The 22,381-nt window shown below is 37.0% G+C and overlaps 1 protein-coding gene across 1 annotated transcript in view; it reads right to left on the bottom strand.

Annotated features, from left to right (window-relative positions):
* Positions 1-6,536: 6,536 nt before the first annotated feature.
* PLEKHA7 (pleckstrin homology domain containing A7) overlaps positions 6,537-22,381 on the bottom strand; it is a gene marked incomplete at its 3' end in the record, with an annotated part of 157,966 nt that continues 142,121 nt past the window's right edge. The window contains exons 20-29 of the mRNA XM_082000515.1: positions 20,241-20,349; positions 19,216-19,454; positions 18,597-18,785; positions 18,242-18,359; positions 17,326-17,405; positions 16,724-16,924; positions 13,551-13,703; positions 10,829-10,962; positions 9,866-10,008; positions 6,537-6,634 (exon numbers count right to left, since the gene is read on the bottom strand). Coding sequence (XP_081856641.1) covers positions 6,537-6,634; positions 9,866-10,008; positions 10,829-10,962; positions 13,551-13,703; positions 16,724-16,924; positions 17,326-17,405; positions 18,242-18,359; positions 18,597-18,785; positions 19,216-19,454; positions 20,241-20,349 — 1,464 coding nt within the window. The remainder of the gene's footprint in view (positions 6,635-9,865; positions 10,009-10,828; positions 10,963-13,550; positions 13,704-16,723; positions 16,925-17,325; positions 17,406-18,241; positions 18,360-18,596; positions 18,786-19,215; positions 19,455-20,240; positions 20,350-22,381) is intronic.

The raw sequence follows: 22,381 nt of genomic DNA, 5'->3' as shown, positions 1-22,381 counted from the left end.
TTTTACTGCCTCTCACTTCAAACCCCGAGGCTGTTCTCCACTCTCGCCGTCAGCCTCTTTCTTCGCCTGGTTTGCAGATACTCACGACTCACCTTTGTTCTCTCGATCTCTTCCTTCCTCTGGTGCTTCCTTATGCTATAGCTCCTGGTCAAAGGCTGCTTCTAGTGGGCAACAAGAAAACAGCTTTGTCCTTTAAGCTTGTGTCTTGTAACACAACTTCATCAATAACGCTCCAAAAATGCTGCCTAATTCTGTCTGTTTTCTTTGGAGGCCGATTGACGCTCTCTGTAAGGCAACCAGGAGCACTGACAAGTAAATAACAAGTAAACAGTGCGCCAATGTGCACATATGCAATACTTTCTGCTTTTATTTACTTTTATAATTAGCACTCAAAAGTTATTCTGCCATCTCCCAGTAATTTCATGGTAGGCTTTATAATTTTACCTTCCTCTTAGGTTTACCTGTAGTTTAACATTCAAAGTATGGCTGTTGCACAGAATACCTCAACAGACTTGTATTAAAAATGCTCTTTAAAATTCCAGAGCTTTGAACTAAAGAAATATCTCAAGAAGTTTTCATGGAAAGTTCATCTCGGTTGGTTCAATTCAGCTACAGTTAGATGCATCTTTTCAAATAATGGCAAAAAATGTAACGGGGTCAGACCCAATCAATACAGTTGTTCAAACAGAATTTCAGGCACTGTGATGTGTGTATTTTTTGTGCTCTTTCTTTGTACTGCTCCGCTATGAAGAAAGGTTGCTTTTGCTAGACGAGCAATAAAAGCCTTAGCCTTTTGAATACAGCCAAATAACCAATGGGAATGTTTACTAGGTGTAGAAAATATAGCAATTTTTCATGTTCTTCTTGTGCAGGGCTTTGTTCTTTTTAGAACTACGCAATACACAGACACATACACACACGCGGCACAAGAAAACACTTTAAAATACCTGAAGACAGACATAAATCAGAGGGGTAACATCAGATCATGCCTTCTATATCTTCTAAGTTTTGACACTAAGTAAATCTGGTCTTTCCTTCATACACCATCCAGAAGTTAATTGCTAAGACACATGGGAAATACGTGGGTTTACAGAGGGGAAGAGACGCTGATATGAAATAACGTAAGCGTATTTACTCAGATGAGTAAATGGTGCAGGTGGAAAAATAATGGTGTAAACAATACCAGAACACGTCGGGAGTGCTCTGCTTTCTAAAACCACCGACCCCTCCCTCCAAAGGCCACCTCGCTTGACCTCTAACAATGTGTTTGAAATAGCAGCACACAAGCTTAGTCGTATCTTTCAGTAGCTTTTCATTCCACACAGAAGCAACTTTCCAGAACAGAATCCCGTAACACAGATGCTTCCCGAAAAACCCTTCTAGCCAGGGGTTTTTCCAAACTGTTCCAGAACAGTCTGGATGCCTCCAACTACTGCTGCTGTCCACTCCTTCAAAACGAGCAGCTGCATACAGACGCACAAAGATAAGCAACAGCTCTGCAGCTCCACAGGACGTCCTCCACAGCCCAGCAATACCTACAGACTCAAAATAATGGTAGTGGAAAAAAAAAAGGGAGGAGGTGTTATGCAACTTCAGAAAGGTGAAAGCTGTGCTACTTCGGAGTATCGGCCTGCAGTTTTATAAACTCAGCTATGCAATAAAATTTTAATAACTTTAGTTGAAGAAACTGAAAACAGATGTATAAGGGAAGGCAGTCTGCATAATTTTTGCTTGGTGTAACATTACAAAACACTAATTAGAGAACGGCGCCCTCAAAAGAAGAACTGACACTGCTTCCTAATAAGTTTCCAGTTCTCTAACTGTTAATTAGTTCCAAACACTTAAGCTGCTTAATAGGCAGAGGAAGAAAAAGCCACTTTTTGACCAAAGTAATATTGATCTGCAAGTAGACAAATTCTAGTCTTAATATTAGAGAGTAGTATTTAACACCTACAAAACAGCATTTTGATTAAAAGACAGAACTTGAAACTGACCCAAAACAAACACTATATGCATATGAAAATTATCCCTAATTATTTAAAAACTACACCCACCCCTGCAAAAAAACTGGTCACTGGAGAACACATTTTCAATAAAAAGTTTTGGAAGAAAAATTATCTTGACAATTTTTTTCCCAAATATGGTATTAACTATGGACACAGACCAAAATCTTCAGAAAACATGAACGGTGTAACTATTTAGTGCAAAACCCCTCCCTTTCATGCAAGCTTGAACGAGGAGATTTTGTGTGTGTGACCAAAGGAAAGAAAATTAACATCTCCCACAACCTGCAGAGCCAAAGCGCCTGCACCCCATTCCCTTCATTCCTAGAGCAGCAGACGGAATTTGGAGCCAGTGGCCGCTGCAGTCCAGGATCCCACCGGCCGTGCTCTTCACCCACCAACCATGGCCACGTACATAACAAAGCTTCTGGAGAAGGAATGCAGCTTCACTGAACTGCGAAACACGGGGTCAAAGGCTCCTTTGTGCACCCGAAAAACAGGACAAGCATGTCGTAAGCAGCTCAGCTCTCAATTTCTGCTGCACGTGTCCAAAGGTCAAGTACACACAGTCTCAAATACTCACTCTCACGTTCGCAAGAGTCAACCCTAAGCCACAGAAATACTTCTAACTGCTTCTTTACATTTTGTTCTAGAGATTAAGTTTCAGAAGAATTAAACATTTCCTCTGGTCTCCATCAAACCGATGTCATTTGAGGGAACCTGCTGGTTCACTGCTACCCAAATCTGCTATGCCAGTCGCCCGCCAACCCTCTCTTTGGGCAATACCCTATTCCCACGCAGCGCCCGTGCCGCTGTGCGGTGCCCCCAGGTTGTGTTTGGTTTTGTACCGAAGTTACTTTTGATACTTTCTTTCACCAGAAGCTAAAGGGCCAAGAATGTGTCGGACAAACATACCCATCCACGAGATAGAAAGGACAGTATTGTAGTCATCGTGTTGAGGGGACAACCCTGAAAAATCTTTCTATTCAAGAACAGAGACAGATTTAATCAAATGCTAAGAAACAAAAAAAGAAAAATGAAGCTTCAGCTTAAGGGGAACCTGATCCAAATCCTACTGAAATAAGTGCAAAACTAGGGAACTTCAATGGGATTTGAACCAAAGAAGAGCAAAATACGGTAACAGCAGAAACGATTCCGGCTTTTCAACTACATGGACGCTGCTAAGAAAGCAGAAAAGACAGAGGCAATCGGAGGCAGTTATGTTAATATTTTAATCTGTACATATACCACCTTCCAAACTGTTACATTTTATTTAAATTAATGTTTTCTTGCAAAATATTTATTTATGCTTTCAAAACTTTTTATAAAGGCAAAAATAAATCGTTATTTTGGCAGAAGGTTTTGAAGTCGATACTGGCAGTATTGAGGTAACATAGATTGCATTAGCTAAATATATACTTTTAAGAATATTTCTGAGTATAGTGTTAATACATGATTTGTCTTAAAGTCTGAAACTTGAAGGTCAATCAATTTCAAGGGTTGTGTAGCTATTACTTGAATACAGCAAATAAACAAGTTAGTGGTTTCACAAAATACTGCAGAAGTATTTCTCAGTCATTTCTCATCCAGAGCTGAACTCGGCTAATAACCACATAACATTGGGAAATTCTTGCACGTCTTGCATTCAACACGTACGTGGGTTTTTTCAAGTAACGTAGTTGCAGCAATTCATTTAATCTTATGTTCTCCTTACGTAACTACTTCACCCTTTGCCCTGTACATAAGTAGAACACTGAATTTCAAAGTTTGGCAAAGTTAAGCACCAGGTGAACATACATACAAAATTAGAAGGTGCCACATTACATTAGTTTTGCCGTTTCCAGGATAAATACTAGTCAATACATCATATCGTAATGTTTATTTTAAAAAATCAAAAGAAAAATACATATTTACTAGTAAAATGACATATCCTATTATGGTTTTTTTATTGCTTAGTTCACATATTTTTAATTAAAAATTTTCTTCTTCCACATCTCAACTTTCAAAAAAATGTAATTTGTTAGGTCTTTGTTACGGAGGGGACAGCACTAGTGTCAAGAGCAACCTAGCATACTGTGTTACGTACATGATTAACAGCAAGTTAATCATATGGGATCAAAAAAGGAAATGGGAGTTAAAAGTGGCTTTCATTATGGCTTTTGTGGAAAAAAATTCAGCTACACAGTGGTTACTGATATTTAGAAATTCAAACTAAAGTTCCTTGCAATGCATTATTTAATGGGCAAAAGGGTGGGTGATTAACTCTACAAAAATATTCAATTCAAAACACCCTTTTGGCAAACCGCTCACTTGCGTTAGCTCTACCCATACGCTATGAATGTGCTTCTAGGTTTGTTCAAATTTACATTTTTTTCATGAAACTTTACATTGTGCATCTGAGCCTGAGGGGGAAGTAACAGCATCTTTTAACATCTATGCAAGTAGTTTCTCTTAAAATGAATCCGGCCCTTGATTCAAAAAAATTCTAAAATATGTTGTTCTAAAAATACATTGTCAGTATTTTACAGAGTTTATTAAAAAGTGCCATTTATTCATATAAAAAGTCTGAACGAAACTGAAGTCAAAATAAAATGATTTGCAATACTCTTCATTTTCACAGAAAATCCCCCTATTATTCTCTGCATGTATTTCCAGAAGAACATATCATCACCCGATGAGTATCTTCACAGAAAGCTGGTAAAGAATCTCCTCTTTCTTCCACGCGGCATCACTAGGTGGGGTTGGCTTTGAGTCTTACGTCAGTGTTCACTTACTGCTTTGGCTAGCATGAAGTAAAATAACACATGGTTAAATATTAAAGTGAGTACACTAATGCCAAGCAGTAAGCACTTTCAGGCAACTTTTTTTAATTAAAGCCTTCTGCAGTTCGACAGAATGAACAATTCATATGATGCATTAAGCAACAATTATCTCACGATGCCACTGAGCTCATGCCTGAACTCCCGTGTGCCCTGCATCTTGCTGGTTATTGCTATTTCCTTGATAATTTTCCTGAAGAAAATATAGTTTTTAATATATATATCTATATATCTGTGTGTGTGTAAATATATACCTATACATATACATGTGTATTTATATAGACATGCGACACACATGTTTTTAAGTCAGTCTGGAATCGCAGAATGGGTTGGAGTAGGAAAGGACCTCTGAAGGTCATCTGGTCCCAGCCTCCTGCTCAAGTCTAATACCCCGGGACTCTATGGTTATTTTTCTGGGTTCTTGAGGCCACACATGGGTACCCTATTCACATGCGAAGATCTCACATGATGGTGATAATCAACTAGCGTATCTCGGGACATAACAGTAGAGTCAAGTGTTACTCGGCTACAGCAAAGATAGTTGAATCTCCTTCTCGGAACCATAAACTGAACCAGAAAAGCAAATAGCTCTTTCCACCAAGCTCTGTAGAGGCTCCTAGTGTCTATATACCTTTCGATGTAAATGCGTCATGTTTCACAGGCCTTGTTGAAGGCAGATCACTCCCGTTTGGGCCTTTCTGCTATGTGCTCATTTTTATACCGATTTTTATTTTTTGCACAGGTATTTGCCTCAGATTAGGGACAATGAAAACAAGGGTATCTGAAGATTAATGCTATTTGAGGTATTCACTCTATCAACCCTCTTTACTACTTCCTCCATGTTTTGTCTTTTTTGTCAAACATCAGGCAATAAAACGAGGCCAAAGGAAATCAGAAAGGTGAGAATAATTTCAAAGGAAACTATGGAAGCTTGGGGAGTGTCTAACTAGGGGCACATTTCGCAGTTAAGTACCGTAATATTTATAGGGTTTCCTATTTCAAATAGAGAAAACTCTGAAAATAATACTGGGAAGAGATGAAACATATTTCTTTATAAGGACAATAAAATTATTGTAATTTTAATACTTGAAATGGCAAAATAACCTAATCAGAGACAAAAATCAAGTCTTCTGTTAACACAACTCAATGAAAAACATACCAAAAGCATGAAAAAGTCAAACACGATATTGTGGAATTAGTCATAAAGGGCCAAATTTTCAGCGCAGCCCAGTTAAGACTCCGACGTTAGTTCTATGTAAGACAACCAGCCCATAAACAACCCCCCTGCTTATACAACTTTCTTTGCGCGTTGGATTCTCTTGTGCAGCAACTGTATATGCCACGCGCAGGCAAAAATACCTACGCACCCCTCCGGCAGCCACAGGAGTACGCAACACCAGCCGCCGGAGTACAAACCGCTGCTGAAAATCTGGCCCCGTGCTACCGAGAGTACAGGTGTCTCCTTCACCACAGTAAGATCATGGAAACATCTTATCTGTAGAGCGACAGCAGTTATTTAAAGACTTCATTAGCCCACATGTTAGCGCATCAGAAGCAGTATTTACAAGAATAAAAGGTTTCTGAAAAATAGATGCATGCGTTCATTCGGATCTCGTTTAGGTTTAGTAAAAACGTTAAAATTCAGCAAGCCACAGCAAAGGTTCAATGGCAAATCAGACATGCCGAGAGCAGTTAGTTCTTACTTTTAAGGTGTTTAAACAAATGTGTAGTGAAATCCATTGCTTAAGGGGGAGTGAGGTGGCTGTGGTACAGAAGGTGAGGGTGCTTTAGATGGATAGGTCAACTGCTGAGCTAGAAGGGATCACATACAGGAATTAGGCTGCACAATCAAACATTCATATTGTAACAGAGCCACCTTAATTTTCTACCACATGAATAGGAAACCCGATTAGTAACGCAATGAGGGGTTACACTATTTTAGTTACACAGAACACAATTTAAACAACAACATTTCTACTTGCTGGGTTTTCTTCTGTTAGTTGCATAAATTACTCAAATAAACATTCCTGTTTTGATAAGACTATGGCCAATCGATCTTAAGATGAAGTCTCACTGAAACATTTTAAGGCTCCCAACACTGATACCCTAATCCAGCCCGGCTTTTAAAACTCTAGTTCTGGAAGAGCACCTGTATTTGCTAATTTGATTTCAGGATTTCACTGAGGTTGTATAGGTTTTCAGCATTTCCTTTGTCGTATGCCAATAGGTAGAAACAAAGATAATATAGAGAAAAATCACCCCCCCCCCCCAAAAAATTACAGATGCATACAGCATTTTGCTTAGAACAGTGCACGATGCAGTAAATACATTTTGAGATCTCAGCTTGAAACTTCAGGATAAAGAATACAACGATTAAAACTATCATTGTTTATAAAACAGAGTAATAATATAGTATTAGAAGACAATAATGATAAAACTAAAGAGTTTGAAACGCAGTCTTAAATTCTGCTTTTACATTTTGGAGGGCCAAAGCTAACTGGCTAATTCCAAAACACAGAATGTAGGAAATGACTTCTTGATGCTCTTGCATTTGATTTTAATCTTTCAGATTCCTGGCATGATTTCCATTTAGAAGGTTGATTTCTTACTAGGAACAGAGAGACTCTAAAATCCTGCTTTACAAGGATTAGATAAATGTACACTTTATTTTAAAAGATAGTTATATTACCATAGCATCTTAATATAACTGCTTCCCCCTGAAAAATGGGAAAAGTTAAGCTTCACAGTCTTTTTCATAAGCAAATCTTTGTGAAAACTCTAGATATTTAGTTTTGGATTTTCAGATATTGTCCGCTTCATCAACAAGGAGCAAATGATAACCCATACTTTAAAAATCAAACTACAAAAATAAGCATGTGAAAGAATCTGTAAAACTAGAATAAACGAGAATGTACAATCAGCTGTGCAAAGCATCAAATGCTTTTCTTTTGTATCACTTTAGATCATCAGAAAATAGGCTGTAACTAAAAAACCTGAACTCTCTTTTGTGCTTTGTACATTTTCTGTCAAATACAAACCACTTTGGCATTTCTTTTTAGAATTCGTTGTGAAAGGTGTTTGTTTTTAAAGGAGTAAGTAATCACTGAAATCAAAGCAAAACATGTTACAAAAAGTGAGTATTTGAGATACAAATGTGGCAAAGAAAACTCTGTCTGGACATAAACGTTTGGGCTTACTTAAATAATCAAGTCCTTGGCTACAATGTTAGGGTTTTTTAAGTGTCTGAAAGGAAAAGAACTGGCTGCTATCCTTCACAAAGAAAATTAAAATTAAAAATCATCTCACAACTGACTGCAAACGTTTTCAAGCAGCATTTAAAGATTTCAGTGTCAATACCCATTTGAATTCCCTCTTTGGAGAGAACTAAAGAATTCAGAGATTTTTGTGGTTACATATACGTAAAATATGTGGCGATGACACTTTTAAAATAATTACAATAAAAAAAAATAAAATCTAAACGAAAAAACTATAGTAATGAAGACATAGCTACTACATTCACTATACAACATAAAAAGTTCAAGCCTGTTTCAGTACTGCAACTTCATGCACAACCAGAAGTAAGTTAACTGGCCACATGAAGACTGTTTAGTATGGCAGGCACTCTGCTCTTGTACTGACACAGAAGAACAATTTCAATTATGAGCTGCGCTCATCTTGGTTGATCTTAGCTTCGGTGCTAACTTTTCCCAGGAGAAGCTAGAACTTAAGTGGCAAACTGCTGCATCGGTTCATACGTCCTGAAATACAATGTCCCACCCTATAACCAAAGTGTGCAAGTCTCTGTTGTAACGACCCGCTTACTCGAACCGGGACCAGACTGCCTGCGGAGAAGCCGTTTTGACTCATAGATGCCTGAAGGTCCAAAAGGCTATTCCTGGAATCCTCCCAAGATTTTACAATTCTGGGGTTTTTTTGTTTGTTTGTTTTGTGTTTTTATAATGTTTAGCCTCCTCAGTGAATCATTTTATCCCTTCCAGTCAGTTAAATTACCCACAGAACCTCTCTGAATCTCAAGATTTTTATCTTGAAAATGATCCCATCCCCTCAAAATCACATTCCCCTCAGGTTTCGCTGCCACTGCATCCATGAGTACGCAGCCACATTCAATCAACAGTCTGTTACTGCAGATGCACATTACGCACCTGGATATTGGAATAATCTGTCTTTAATGGGAAGGTCTTAAGGGCTTCTGTGGCAAGTGCCGTAAGTTTAAACTGACAACTTCAGATGAGAAATGTGCATATTTTTTCTCCATCATAGTTGAAGCTTCCATTATTTCCATTCTCCACTGGAACAGTGAACTGTGCCAGTTATAAATGGCCAGTCAGATACTTGCTGGAATAGCTGCTGCATGTATTACTGTGTGATACAAATCTCTTGACATTTCTTACTTATTTCAACTATAAAGCAATCAAGAGTGAAATTATCACTTTTAGTAGCCTATTTCAAAGGATCTATTAATTTCCAGGCATCAAGCAGAATTCATGCACGGCTGTTTTTCTCTGACCTCTAATCTTGGTCACCAGACAGAAACATGCCAGTACCCATTTTACAATGTCTTTTTCAGCCTGTTGTCATACAGCTCAAGCTGCAAATGACTGTACTCTAATCTCAATCACTGGACCGGGAATCTTCCTGTTAACAAAAAAAATTAAAAATACCTTTGTCTTGATTTTTTTAAGTCACAGATCAATTTACTTTTTAAAAATGAATACAGAAATACCTCATTTAATATAATTACAGGGAATTCACTGAAAAGTTAATTTTTAGTACTATCAGGAAGAGCAAGTTTTCAAGCTCTGAACTTACTAATCATACTATTTTGTCCCTTTCCCCCTATCCATTGGAGGCCAAATACTCCGCATAAATCTCTAGTCTCTCGAAATTTGTTATCTATGCACACTTTTCACTATTTTGAATATGAATGACTAAAACTCTCTCTTATGCCAGGAGTTCAGCAACAACCCCACACAACTTGAGAAGCTGGTAAGAAATAGCTGTTATTCTGTAAATAACTATTACCTGCTACCTCCTTGCTCCTCTGAGAGGCTTCAGAAGCCAAAGCGTATGATATGGTAATGATGCGCTCCTGCTCTTGCAGCTGTGAATCTAAATCAACCACGTTGTGTTTGTCCTGGGCAACAGTAGGCTGTAGATTGTGCATACTAGTGGGAAAGTGCAAAACAACATTAACATTTACAAACAGAAAGGAGAATCCACCATGCAGATAAGAACAAGCTTGAATTCATACAGCAGTTCTGCATTTTATTGAAGTTCTTCAAAGTAGTGTTAAGATACTGTACGTAAATGACTACAGCATACAAAGACAAATGATGCAGCCACTACACGTTCACTCACAATTTCTGCATAGTCTTAAGTATATCTGAAAGTCCTTTGTGTTGTAAATATGCTGTTTACATGAAAGCAATACCAAAAAATATTATTTATTTGAAGTTGTTAATAAAATTTCTTGTTAGGGCCCAGAGGAAAAGGTATAAACCTGGTGGTTCTCAGGTACAGCCTCTTTAATTGTCTTCCAAAGAGACAGCAGATAATTGAAGTAATCAAATTCTTGAAACTGAATGTTTCAGCTGACTCTACATCAGCTGTAAGTAGCCAAAAGTGTTCTTTCAGAACTCCATCTCTTTGGAGACAACAGAAGCTGGTTCTCATACTGACTTTTCTTCTGCTTTTGTCCAGAACTGTGCCTTTCCTTCCTTCTCACTCTCATCTACAAGTGGCTTGGTAAGGACTTGCTACTATTTTAGGATGCTCTGAACAAGAAAATAGCCATGTACATAATTTGTCGCTATCTCTTCTACTCTATTTTAAAAAGGAGCTTTAAGTATACTACATAAATTCTGTGTGCATTTCCTAAAAGCCACAAGTTACACTTAGATAATTCAATAGGAATTAGACTGTTGTATGAAGTTAGTTCCCAATGTTTAACACCAGCCCCCATATAAGATTTGAAAAAACCCTGACCTTGACTTAGTAAGCATATTCTTTATCTTTTCTGCTTTACGCTGCCTTGCTGCCAGTTCTTCTGTAGAAAGAGGCTCTTCCGGCTCCAGTTCAACATAGCGTTCTGGAATTGCAACCTTCTCAGGTTTTGACAACTGTGGAAAGAAAGCAAGCATCAAGTTTATATCAACAAAGACTTAAAAAAAATTGAGACAAATTCTCCTCAACAGAAGAACACAATGAAAAGAATAAAGCATGGGTTTTCACAGTGAATACATGTACCTGATGCTAAATGCTCCCTCTGGATATCAGCTGATGCCCTTTTAACTGTGTCTTTCCCTCTGATTCATTTTACTTTAGAAGACAGGGCAAACAAATAATAAGGGGGATTACAAAAGAAATCAGAATCAACAGGGAACTCTTCTTCAGCTCAGGCTTAGACCCCAAAGTAGGACACTGTCTAAAGCTGTTAAGAGTAGAAAGAAGCAACCACTACAGGACTGACTAGACAATCTGATATTTTAATGTCATGATATATATGTCATGCCAGCAAGGACTTCCTATGACTGAAAGGAAATATGAAGTTTTAATCTAGGGTGGCATTTTGGGACATAGTTTAGTGGTGGACTTGGCAGTGTTAGGTTTACAGTTGACTCGATGATCTTAAAGGTCTTTTCCAATATAAATGATTCTGTGATTCTGTATCATACTTTTGAGACTGCATAATCTTCTGTGAGCAGTGGAGGGGGAAAAAAAAAACCAAAAAACAAAACATCCCAGCAGTTTGTTATCATTTTTGGAAATTCTTGGACTATAAAATCTGAAATCCTAGGTGTTCAAAAGTTGACTAGGGAACTGGCCCAGAAATACACCAACATTGTGCAATTGTAACAACATGTTACATATACTAAGATTTTCGATCTACAGAATGCGCGATTGCAAAAAAGTTAGCAACAAAAAGTTTCTTTGTGGGCAATTTTTGCTCCACATAAGAGATCTAAACCACCCAATGAAAATTCAGTTTACAAATGGACTTTGAAAATAATCAATACTTATTACAAAGAACTGACTGCTTTTGAAAAGCACAAATAGTGGATGTGTAAACAAACAGAAATAAGTAAAGGGGAACTATTTTTTCTTCTCCTCTTCAGATTTTTGTTAAAACACTCACGAGTTTTCAAAATTCAAAGTTTTAAATAAAAATAATCCCAGATTTTTCACCACTGAACTTAATCCACACTAATTCAATGTCATATATAAAGTGTCTTGACCTAACCCCCAGTGATTAGGCTCAGTAATTCGCAGGCAATCATACACCCAAAGCACACAATACAGTTACTGGAACTCATAATCACATTAAAATCACAACCTCAAATTTTTATACTTCCTTCTTAGTAAACCCAAGGGCAATGCTTCCTGAAAAATCCTTACTTTCCACTACACTTCCTTACCTTCAAATCCAGTTCCTCTCTGGAGCTCTGTGTATACACACACACACACGCACACATATATATATGTGTGTGTAGATATGTGAATATAACAAACTCCGTTATCACGTGAACAGCAGATTTATTTGCCTTAAAGACACAACTGAATACATTTCCTTATGAGGCACAGAAGCACCTCAGGTACAGAAGTGCCTGCCAGGTGAAGAGGATGGGTACATGAAATGGAAAAGGACAACCTGAGAAAGAAGCTTTACAGTCAGAGCTTCAGACCTGCTTCAGTTACTCTGATGTAGGACAGAAATGCCTATAAAGAAAAATGTTTCCTATCCTAGGCTGAAGGCACTAATTTGGATGTCTGAAGTGATTCACGTAGCCCTGGAGACCTTCTGGAAAAGATTTTCATAGCAGAGTGCAACAAGGAAAGGCAATACAATGAAAGTATTTTTTTCTGTTTCTTAAGTTTACAGGAGCACTGCATCTCCTGTGGAACATACACAAAGATTAGTTGAAAGATACAATCATTCATAGAGATCAACAGATAACGGCTCACAGATTCAACATCTTACAAATATCTCTCTATATAAAATGATACATTGCCAACAGCTTTCAGAAGAGTAGAGGTGCTTACTAGTCTAATTATCATTAATAATTTTACTGTTTTTCCATCTATGATGGCATTTTACACAACACATAGTACCTACGGAAATCTCTCCACTTGCTATATTCTTTCTTTGCCACCAGATGGCTCAATCACATTTCAAACAAATACTTTACGCAGTTACTAGAGCTGAAAAAAGATCTACTGCCCAGAACACCAACCAAGTCATTTGAAAAGCCGACAAAGATATTTCCTGTTCTGACCAGGAAAAAGCAGTGCTCCCTCTTCTCTACCATGATTTGCCAGTCAAAACAAAGACTAAGGTAGCTCTGGGGAACTAACTTTTACTTCATTGCTGTTTCTTATTTTCAAAAACGCTTGATGTTTTCTTCTCATCTTTTTTTCCAATTTATGTAACATCGCCTTGCTTAATCACTTTTTCCTCTATAAAGCCTGAGATGTATATTTTAAGCAGTAGAGCAAACCTTTCAGTTTCTTCTCTCCGCTAAAACACAGTGTGAACATGAACCTTACAGAGATGCTAAGCCGCCAGGCCATAAATTATCAATACCCAAAAGACTCCTTTTAGTTCAAACTTCCAGTTAACTTTTGAAAGAGATGAGAATTCACTACCTAAAACTTAGAAAGGTTAATACTGTGGGGCACAGAATAGGAGACAAAAAATGATGAGTGTTACCTCTCTGCTGATATCTAAATCATAGTCTTGAGGCTCCAGGTCTGTCTCTGTCACCACTACTGGCTGAACTTTTAACCATTCATTTTCATCCTTGTCTTCTCCACGAATTGCCCTCTCAAGTAACTGCAAATCAAATTCTTGCTCTCGTTTCCACTGGTAATAGATACAAAACAATTAACAGCATTCAACCATACTGACAAATTCATCACTTAGCAATGTACATTACTACTGCTGCAAATGCTACGTTGCTGAAAGAATCCAGAAAGCGAATCCCTTAACTGACAACAAAAAGAAAATACAGCTGTATTTCTTGGAACATATAGCTGGAAGATTTGATCTCTAGCTGTGCTGCACGGATTTTGACTCCAAAATTGTTGAATTTTACAGGTAACGTTCAGCGGTATTAAATTCTAACAATGTATTAATCACAATTTCACATATGCTGATTAACATGGAACTAGCTACACCGAAATAGCTTTGGAAGCACAAGTGTCGATACAAGTGAGTCTACACAGAAAGGGTATTTATATCGCAGGTTGAGAATTGCAACTTGAAAATTTTATGTATCTTTCTAGAATAATACCTAGTGAATGAAGCTGATAATATTTTACGTGCTAGCATTAACTTGTCTTGAATTCAACAATAATAATTTGGTAATGTCTAAGCTCTTATGTCTTTAGTAAAGTATCTAGCTACCTGCAAAGATAAAAAATCTTTCACATTCTGTCTTTACAAGGTAAATGTTTAGCAATAATAAATTCAGAATATACTTAAATTAAGCAGGATAATTTTAGAGTTCCCAAATCACTGCATAGTTGTTCTTCCACAGCTATACACATTACAGCTGCATATAAACTCACGCTTAAGAACACTACCAACACTTTTTTGTTCAAAAAATTAAGTTCAGTTGCAGCATCATTCCATCCCGCAGATCTCAGCAACTTTACCATACAGAATTGAAACACAATATTAAAAGCAGTGGGAAAGGACAAAAAGAACAACAACAAAATTATCTCCTCAAGCATTTGAGGGTATCAATAGGAGAATGTGCCATTACATGTTTCTGAAAAGCATCTCTAGTATTTCTGTTACAAATCTTTGGCTTGTTTTGGTTGAAGTTTGAACTTCACGTGAAGTCCCTAGACTTCATTATGCTACTTGCATTAATAAATTTGATTGAAACCTATTCATGCACAAGCTCTCAAAATTCACTCAGAAGGTACATATCTTCCATGTTAAATAGCTAAGAGGCAATTATATCTAAAAAATTAAGGTGTTTCTTTACAAAATTCAAAAGAGAAAAAAAAATGTTCTCTCATACGAGTACTCCAAACTCACTCTTCTACTCATATTCGAACCAGGCCTGATTGACATAGTATATTTTAAATACACAGTATCATTTTCAAGTTATTATATATAGGGAAGAAAAACATCAAACCATTATTATGAAGCAGTATTTTTATTGGCTTTGATGTTGCGACTTTTACATTAAAAAGGCATTGTATGTAACAAATGAATTCATGTACTGCGATCAACTTAAAATGCCATACTACACTGGAGAGCTGACCAATTAAAAATTACGAGTTACACATACAATGTATGTTTAAAGCAATTGTTACACACTGCGCAGCACTTCAATTATACATTTAATTGTTTGCCATTTTGGCTGCTAAATAATTGTAATGCTGTAAGTAATTGTGCTATCAAACATGCTTTTTGCTTATCAAAGCCCTACAGGTACAAGAGATGACCTCTACAAAACATTGCTAGGGCTGAAAGATTTTATTTTAATTCTTTACAGCAAAAAAAAGACCAAGATGGCACCCAAATTTATAGATAAAGTGTTTGTCACAAACGTTAATGAGTGTTACAAAAATACTTAAATTCGACTTGTGTATGTTATGTGAGTCAGAAAACATAAGCAGCTCAGACTTAGTTCTTCTAATTAAAATATGAAAATAACAGTGACGCTATAGTTCTACAGTTCCCAAATACTATGCACTATCTTTAATAAATTTGTGATTGCAAAACAGAGGACAAAATAGATGAATGTCTCCAAGTAGTGCACTCGTACTTACTGGGAAAGTAAATGCAAATAACTGGCTGTAAATTAGTGCTACTGAACAGTGGGAATGAAAGGTTGAATATTATAGGGTGTTTTTAACACTAGGAATTGACACACATGTACTAAATGCAATTAAGCCTGGTAAAAATTGAGTAGTCCAGTTAGAAATTTTAAAATAACTACAAAATTCTGCAAATTAAAAACAAGCAAACAAAACAAAGAGGCATTAGGTATGATGACTGACAAATCTAAAAGCAAGAGATCTTGTGCAATGAATTAGGTAAAACAAGGTGATCATTCTAAAGCTCTAGTGGATCAAATAAAAAATAAATTAAAAGACCACAGCATAAGTGCAATTACAGTACAATCTTGGTTTAGCACCAAGTGAGCAACTGGGTAACTTCACCAATTAGAATTGCTTTGGTTAGTATCCAAAATGTATCGTTACAAACTTATTGTCTGTACAGCATTTAATCTCAGAACGCAACAAAAATCCTTTTCTTCAGCAGCTTAAATTTGAGCCTTATTAGAATATTCTACATTTTGAGCTTTAAAGAAGAGTTTGTATGAATTAAAACACACTAGCTCTTACATAAATTTCTAATCAGCATGATTAGATTTTAAAACCGATTATCCATTTATCATCTCTCTAATAAAACCAAATACACCACCTTGGCCTGATAATACCATGACTATCTTGCAGCCTAATTTATGAGTTAAGAAGAAAAATAGCCATGGTGAATAAGAACATTCTAAAAGGCCCACTCCATTATGAAGCATTTTTTGAAAACTGTACAAGCTTCTTACACTTTCTAAATACAATTCCAATAAAAAACAATAATGTCTCTGAAAACATTCCAATATACTCACATCTCCACTCAGCACACCAACCTCTGACCGACTTACCTGCTGAACCTGCTACATATACTGTAACTACTAGTAAAAAAAGATCATCTGTTACTCACACTCTCTGAACTCATTTTATACTGTATAGTACTAATTTAATTAGACTAGAAGCATCACACACACTCAAGTGAAAGTGCTTGCTAGGAAAAAAAAAATCCAAAGATATTTTTAGTTTAGTCCTTTTAAGGCATATCTAACATACTGAGCCTATGTCTGCAGAAATGGGCCTGATGAAAGACCGAGATGAAACGGACTGCCTTTCTCCTTGGCTAAGAGTTCTCTTGCGTTCACGAACTAATGCCTTCTGATGTCGCTTCATTCTTTCTAGCTGTTCCTCTGCACTCATCTTGCCTCTTTGGTGGTCTCCAGAGTATAAACGTTCCAAGGCACTCTTTGGTCTCTCCTGTAGAAGTCACAAGGCACACAAAACACATGTTGTAATTAAGACTTTCTAAGTAGTACACAAAAAATTAACTCCTCCTCCTACCTTATTACTAAATTAAAATTTTTTTTTCTATTATTTTTGCATTATGTTGCATATTTCAACTCTATATTTTCTCTATTAGTACTGCTAGTTTTTGGTTCTAAGCCTTGTTTCATATATCTATTTCAAATGCAGTAAGTTGCCTGTCTGCTTCCTGATTCATTTAAGAAAGTAAAAAATTGGAGATTTTATTAGATTACAGGTGTTGGGTCCTCTCCCATGCTACTACAAACCCACTTCCTGCTATGCAAAATATATTCTGGGTTTAACTATTTTGAACAGTTCAGACATTTGCCTTCAGATGTTCATTTAACGCTTACCTTGGACCTATCCCTTCGAAGTGTTGCATATGATGAAATGGTAGATGATTGGTGCAATCTGGAAGTTGACCCAGATAAGCCTTTATAAAGGAAAATAGAATGGTTTAAAACAAAATGACAGACAAAATGAAGACAAATGTCAGTTAGCATGCTTTTTCTATGATATTCTGACTACTATTTTAGCTCATGTTTCACATTTTGCAGTTCAGAAGATCATAAGAGACATGAAATTTCATTTCAGCCAAAAATAATGTGTTTCAGGTCACTGTTGATCAAAATTCAGAAAGATCTACAACAATTTAGACACATTAAATAAGGTATGGGGTGAAATCAGCTGTACAACAGTAGATAAGCTGTACAAATAATCACATCTATGGAGAAAATCAAACCTTAACATTCAGTCAGAAAGGAAAGAAATTAGAAAAGAATGGCTAAGAAATGAATTGCTCTTCCCCAAATATCTCCTCTAGCCTCATTTGTGAAACAGTTTCAGGACTGTAGCACAGTGAGGACAGAGTGTCAACTCACATGTAGTGTCTGAGGGCATTATGTTCTTACTCTTTATCGCTTTCATTCCAATGGCAATGTAAGTGTTCAAAAAAATATTTGAGTTTGTAAAAGATCACACAGAAATTATGAGGAAAAATAACTCTGAATATAGGAGACATTCTAACAGCTAATTTCATGTTTTGCTATGCCTTTTTTCTAAGCATTCTATATTAAGTTGTTTTGCAAAAGGATGGTTGACTGTAACAGAACCATTAAAATGCACAAAATCTCGACTTTCACAGCATTGTATAGTTAATCTAAAAATAATGATCTGATGACAAAGACCATCTCCAGAAAATCCTAGGAGAGAAAAGCTCCTATAAAGACAATTACTGTTAAAAATCAGCTCCATGAATTCCTGGCTTACCACGGGTAGGTAATGTCTGGTATCCACTGTCAGAGCTTATTAAACCACTGGAGGGTTGGCTGAGTTCAGCACCTATCATTGCTAGTTCTGGTTCACTCATGTATGAACGCAGTTCCACCTATATGGAAAAATACTCATCAGCTCAAACGAAGTCACGGACAGCAAGTCTTAATAATCTTAAATCCTAAAGCATTGTTTCTGGATTAGTAATCTCTCCCTGCCATTATTATCTCTCTGCTATTAGCTGTCCCTCCTTGTTACAAGACCTAGAAGTCCATGTATTTTACAGACAGTAGCTTTTATTATAGATTCACGTATCTTTAAAGTGCAGGTGTATAGGTGTATGAGTGCTCACCCTATAATCTCCATTTACATACTGTCCAAGTTCTCTGTCTCTCTTTCTTTCATCCGACTGACGTTTCAGGCCACGCACTGATGTGTGCCTGATGACAGTGGCTTCTCTTGGGAGAGGTGGAACAGCTGGCGGCTGATCATCAGGACTGTACAACTGAGGGAGAGGAGGTCTGGGTGGTGCTTCATCTTCCTGGTAACAGGAAAGTAAAGGTATTGGGCAAACAGTCTGATAACAGTCTGGCATAAACTGACTGAAAGTTCATTACATTGTGTGAGTTACTTGTGACTACTTTAGCATGCTCTCCTCTGTCCACACCAGGAGCTTGAGGCTTTGGAAACCAAACAAGACCCAAGAAAGCAAACAACTAATCAGCACAAAGCATAACCAAGGAAGGCTCTGCACTGGTATATTCCAAAACAGCGTATGGCTACCGTACGTAAATTTCCAGGTTACGCACATATATTCTCCTGTAAGTACTATTGCTCATTTTCAATACAAACACCGTGTCTCCCTGTTGTGCCTCCACACCGTGTGCGCTTTGTAACCACAAAACTTTCACTGTTTCTGCCCGGAGTAAATGGAAACATTGGTGAGTCAATGTCACAAGCGCAGTACTTACAACCTTTGGCTTTAGCTTAATTGGTGACTGAAGAGGCGGCTCAATTTTTTTCAGCTGTTGTGCTTGGTGCTGTGTTCTGGCCTGGAAATAAGGCTGTGGATAGAGTCTAACCTCCAGAGAGGGTTTAACCGGACTGGATGGAGGGCTTTGCGGAACTGAAAATTTGCTCTCTGCAGTTGCGAGGGATGCTGGCAAGGAAGGCACTGAAGACTGCGAAAATGAAGGCACTACTTTTCTCTCTAGGGCAGAAATACGCAAATGTGTTAGGTGTTGTTTCTTATCAATAATGTTCATAAGAAGAGCAATTAGCATCCTTAGACTTCATAAAACAGCCCTAATACACTGAACGTTGCTTTGAACACAGACGGATTTTTCTGGACATAAAAACGTTTGATTGTTACATTTTAGCAGGGGTGGAAAACAATTTCTTGGTGAAGATCAAGCAAATCTTTCAGGTCAAAAATAAAACCCCCCAGTTTAATATCATCCAGTAAAAACCTTTGAAGCACGCAGCGGGAGGGAAGGAAGGAAGGAAAAGCCTGAGAGTCATACGAAATCAGTTCATAGGCTGTATCTGGCCCCATGCCACAGATTCCTTAAGATGCGTATAGACCTAGACAAGACTAAGCACTCAGCCATATCTTAAATAAAATAAGATATCATTATCTCATAACTATTTTATCTCTGTGTGTAAAAGGTAAGTAAAAATACTTTAAATATAAAGTGAATTTATAGGAGGTGTTAACAGTCTCTTGCTACCCCAATGCCTTAGGTCTTTTCTTTGAAACATAATAAAGCAATTGAAATGCAGACCACACACACTCTCCCTTCCTCTTTTCCATAGCTGATGTTGTTGCTCTGCCCACCAAACACCTGCCTGAAGAGAGAGGGGGAACGCAACTGCAGCAAGGGCAGTTGGGCAGCATCCAAGGGAAAAAAAGCAAACTTTTAGACTATTTGCACAGACCTGAAGATTCATCTGCATTTGTATTTTTTTTTTAATGTTTTAATTATGTTCTTCTTACCCGGATTCTTGATAGAGTCTACTATGGTTTTGTAGTTTGTTTTATTTGCACTCAAGCCAGCTGTAACATCTTCAATTCTCCACAAGTCTTTCTGCATTTGTGTTTTCTCCTGATGTTTGTAGTAAAAGAAAAAAAGAAAATTCAATTATATCTCATTTTTCATTTGGACTTATCCTTCTGTTACCAAAACCAAACTAATGTTTCAGAACGCACATGAAAACTTAGGAATCTAGAAATGAGTTGAATAATTATTTTATAATTTTAAAAACCCACAACACAACAACACAAACCAACATATCTTGCCCATTACATTTATTAGAGCATTTCCTGAGTCTTGGAAGACTTCCTACAGAAGACTGGGGGAAAGAGACAGTTACATTTTTCTCTACAGAATTATTCAGACTACAAACACCTAGTTTAATGTTCTAATGTTCTATACAAAAAGAGTTTACAGGACCCTTTCATTTGAACTTTGTCCTTAAATCCTAAACTAACATACTTAGGACTGCTACAGCAGCCTTAGGAAACTCATCTTAATACAATTAGGAGAAATGTCCAATATTACAAAAGAAAAAAATTAGTACAGTCTCCCTGAAAACTGCAGTGAACCTCCTAATGGCTTTTCATGGATCAAATATAAACCCAAAACAAACTCTGAAGGACTGACAAATTTAATTTCTGCTTATATCTGGGTTGTTAGGTCTACTGGACATGATGTATAGGTTGAAACAATATATTGCTGCTTTTCCAGGGTTTGGCCTCATCTTGCATCCTATTTGCTTTGCTGAGTCTTTCCAGGAGGAAAGAAAGGGAAGCTTTGTCCACAGTCTGGACTCCGCCTTTGAGTGCATCTTGCAGCCAGGGTCGTGAAGCCACCACTTCAGTCAGATGGTCATTGGAATCATCATAAATAGCTATTCTCATCTACTTAATCAAAGCCTGGTAAATTCTGCCTTCAAAAACTGGCATTAAGAATAACCTTAGTAAAACCAGGAGGAAAACAATTAAAGAAAGCAGAAGGCAGTGAAACACTTTAGTTAAGAATTGCTTACAAAATGCTCAAGAACTCTAGAAATTCGTCACTTGCCATGAGCTGCAAAATAACCGCTCATTAATCCTAAAAACCTGAAAGAGAAAAACTTTAGTAAAAGCTCTTACACCTTGTAAAGCTAAGGAAAGATATAAATTGCTTTCCACTTTCTGTCTTAGATCAGAAAATACATTCAGCCAGGTTATAGATCAGCAAAACAGGGTGCCAAGAAAACAAACATTTAAATGATGGAGAAGGTTATTTGCCTGTAGTAAACTCCCTCAATAGATGGGACATATCTCGAAAGATTGTCAGGATACAAACTATAAATTTGCACATTTCATTTCATTTTTCTGAGATTAATCATACAACAAGCAACCAAATGATGGATTTACAATAATCAAGCCACAGACCTGGTTAAAAAGCCCCGTACGTACAAAAAAATCCTGCTTTTGCAACCATTCAGAAAATGTTCAATGTACAAAAGCCAGGAGATCTTTTAATATTATTTCTTCCCGTTACTTAAATATTGATGTGAAGAGAATATTTTTAGATCAAAAATGGACTAGATCTAAAAGATAAACAGATGAATTTATTTTTAAATTATGAAAGCCATGATCGCTGTTCACGAAAGGCTGTAAGCATACTTTATGGGCAAGCATGAAAAGGTAACTTGGAGAGATAAATGAATTTCTCTAACTTCCTTCACACAGAAACATAATTTAGAATGATTTATAAAACCAGAGGAGAAACACCAACTAAAAAGTTATCACTGACAAAATACCACATCTCAGGTAATATCAGCATGCTCAGGTCTCCCCAACTCTTAACCACAAGACAATGAAGCTACACTCTTAAAAGCAAGATTTACTTTCACCAAGCTGCTTGAAACATTTAGTTTTTAACCTCTTAATTAATGCTATATAGAAACAACATTAGCTGTTTCCTACAGCAACTTGAGCCTGCAAATTTATTGAAATTTTAATAATATTCCACGAAGACTGCATTTTTTTAAAATACAGTATTAATTTAGTGCTGTTGGAAAGTACTAGATAAACAATCTTGAGTCTACATACCCTTGGGCAGAGTTCAAAAAATTCTAACTATTACG

This window comes from Phaethon aethereus (genome assembly GCF_964289735.1).
Source record: "Phaethon aethereus genome assembly, chromosome: 5".
Taxonomy (NCBI): domain Eukaryota; kingdom Metazoa; phylum Chordata; class Aves; order Phaethontiformes; family Phaethontidae; genus Phaethon; species Phaethon aethereus.
Note: the sequence above shows the minus strand (reverse complement) of the source record. Positions and strands in the feature narration are given on the sequence as shown.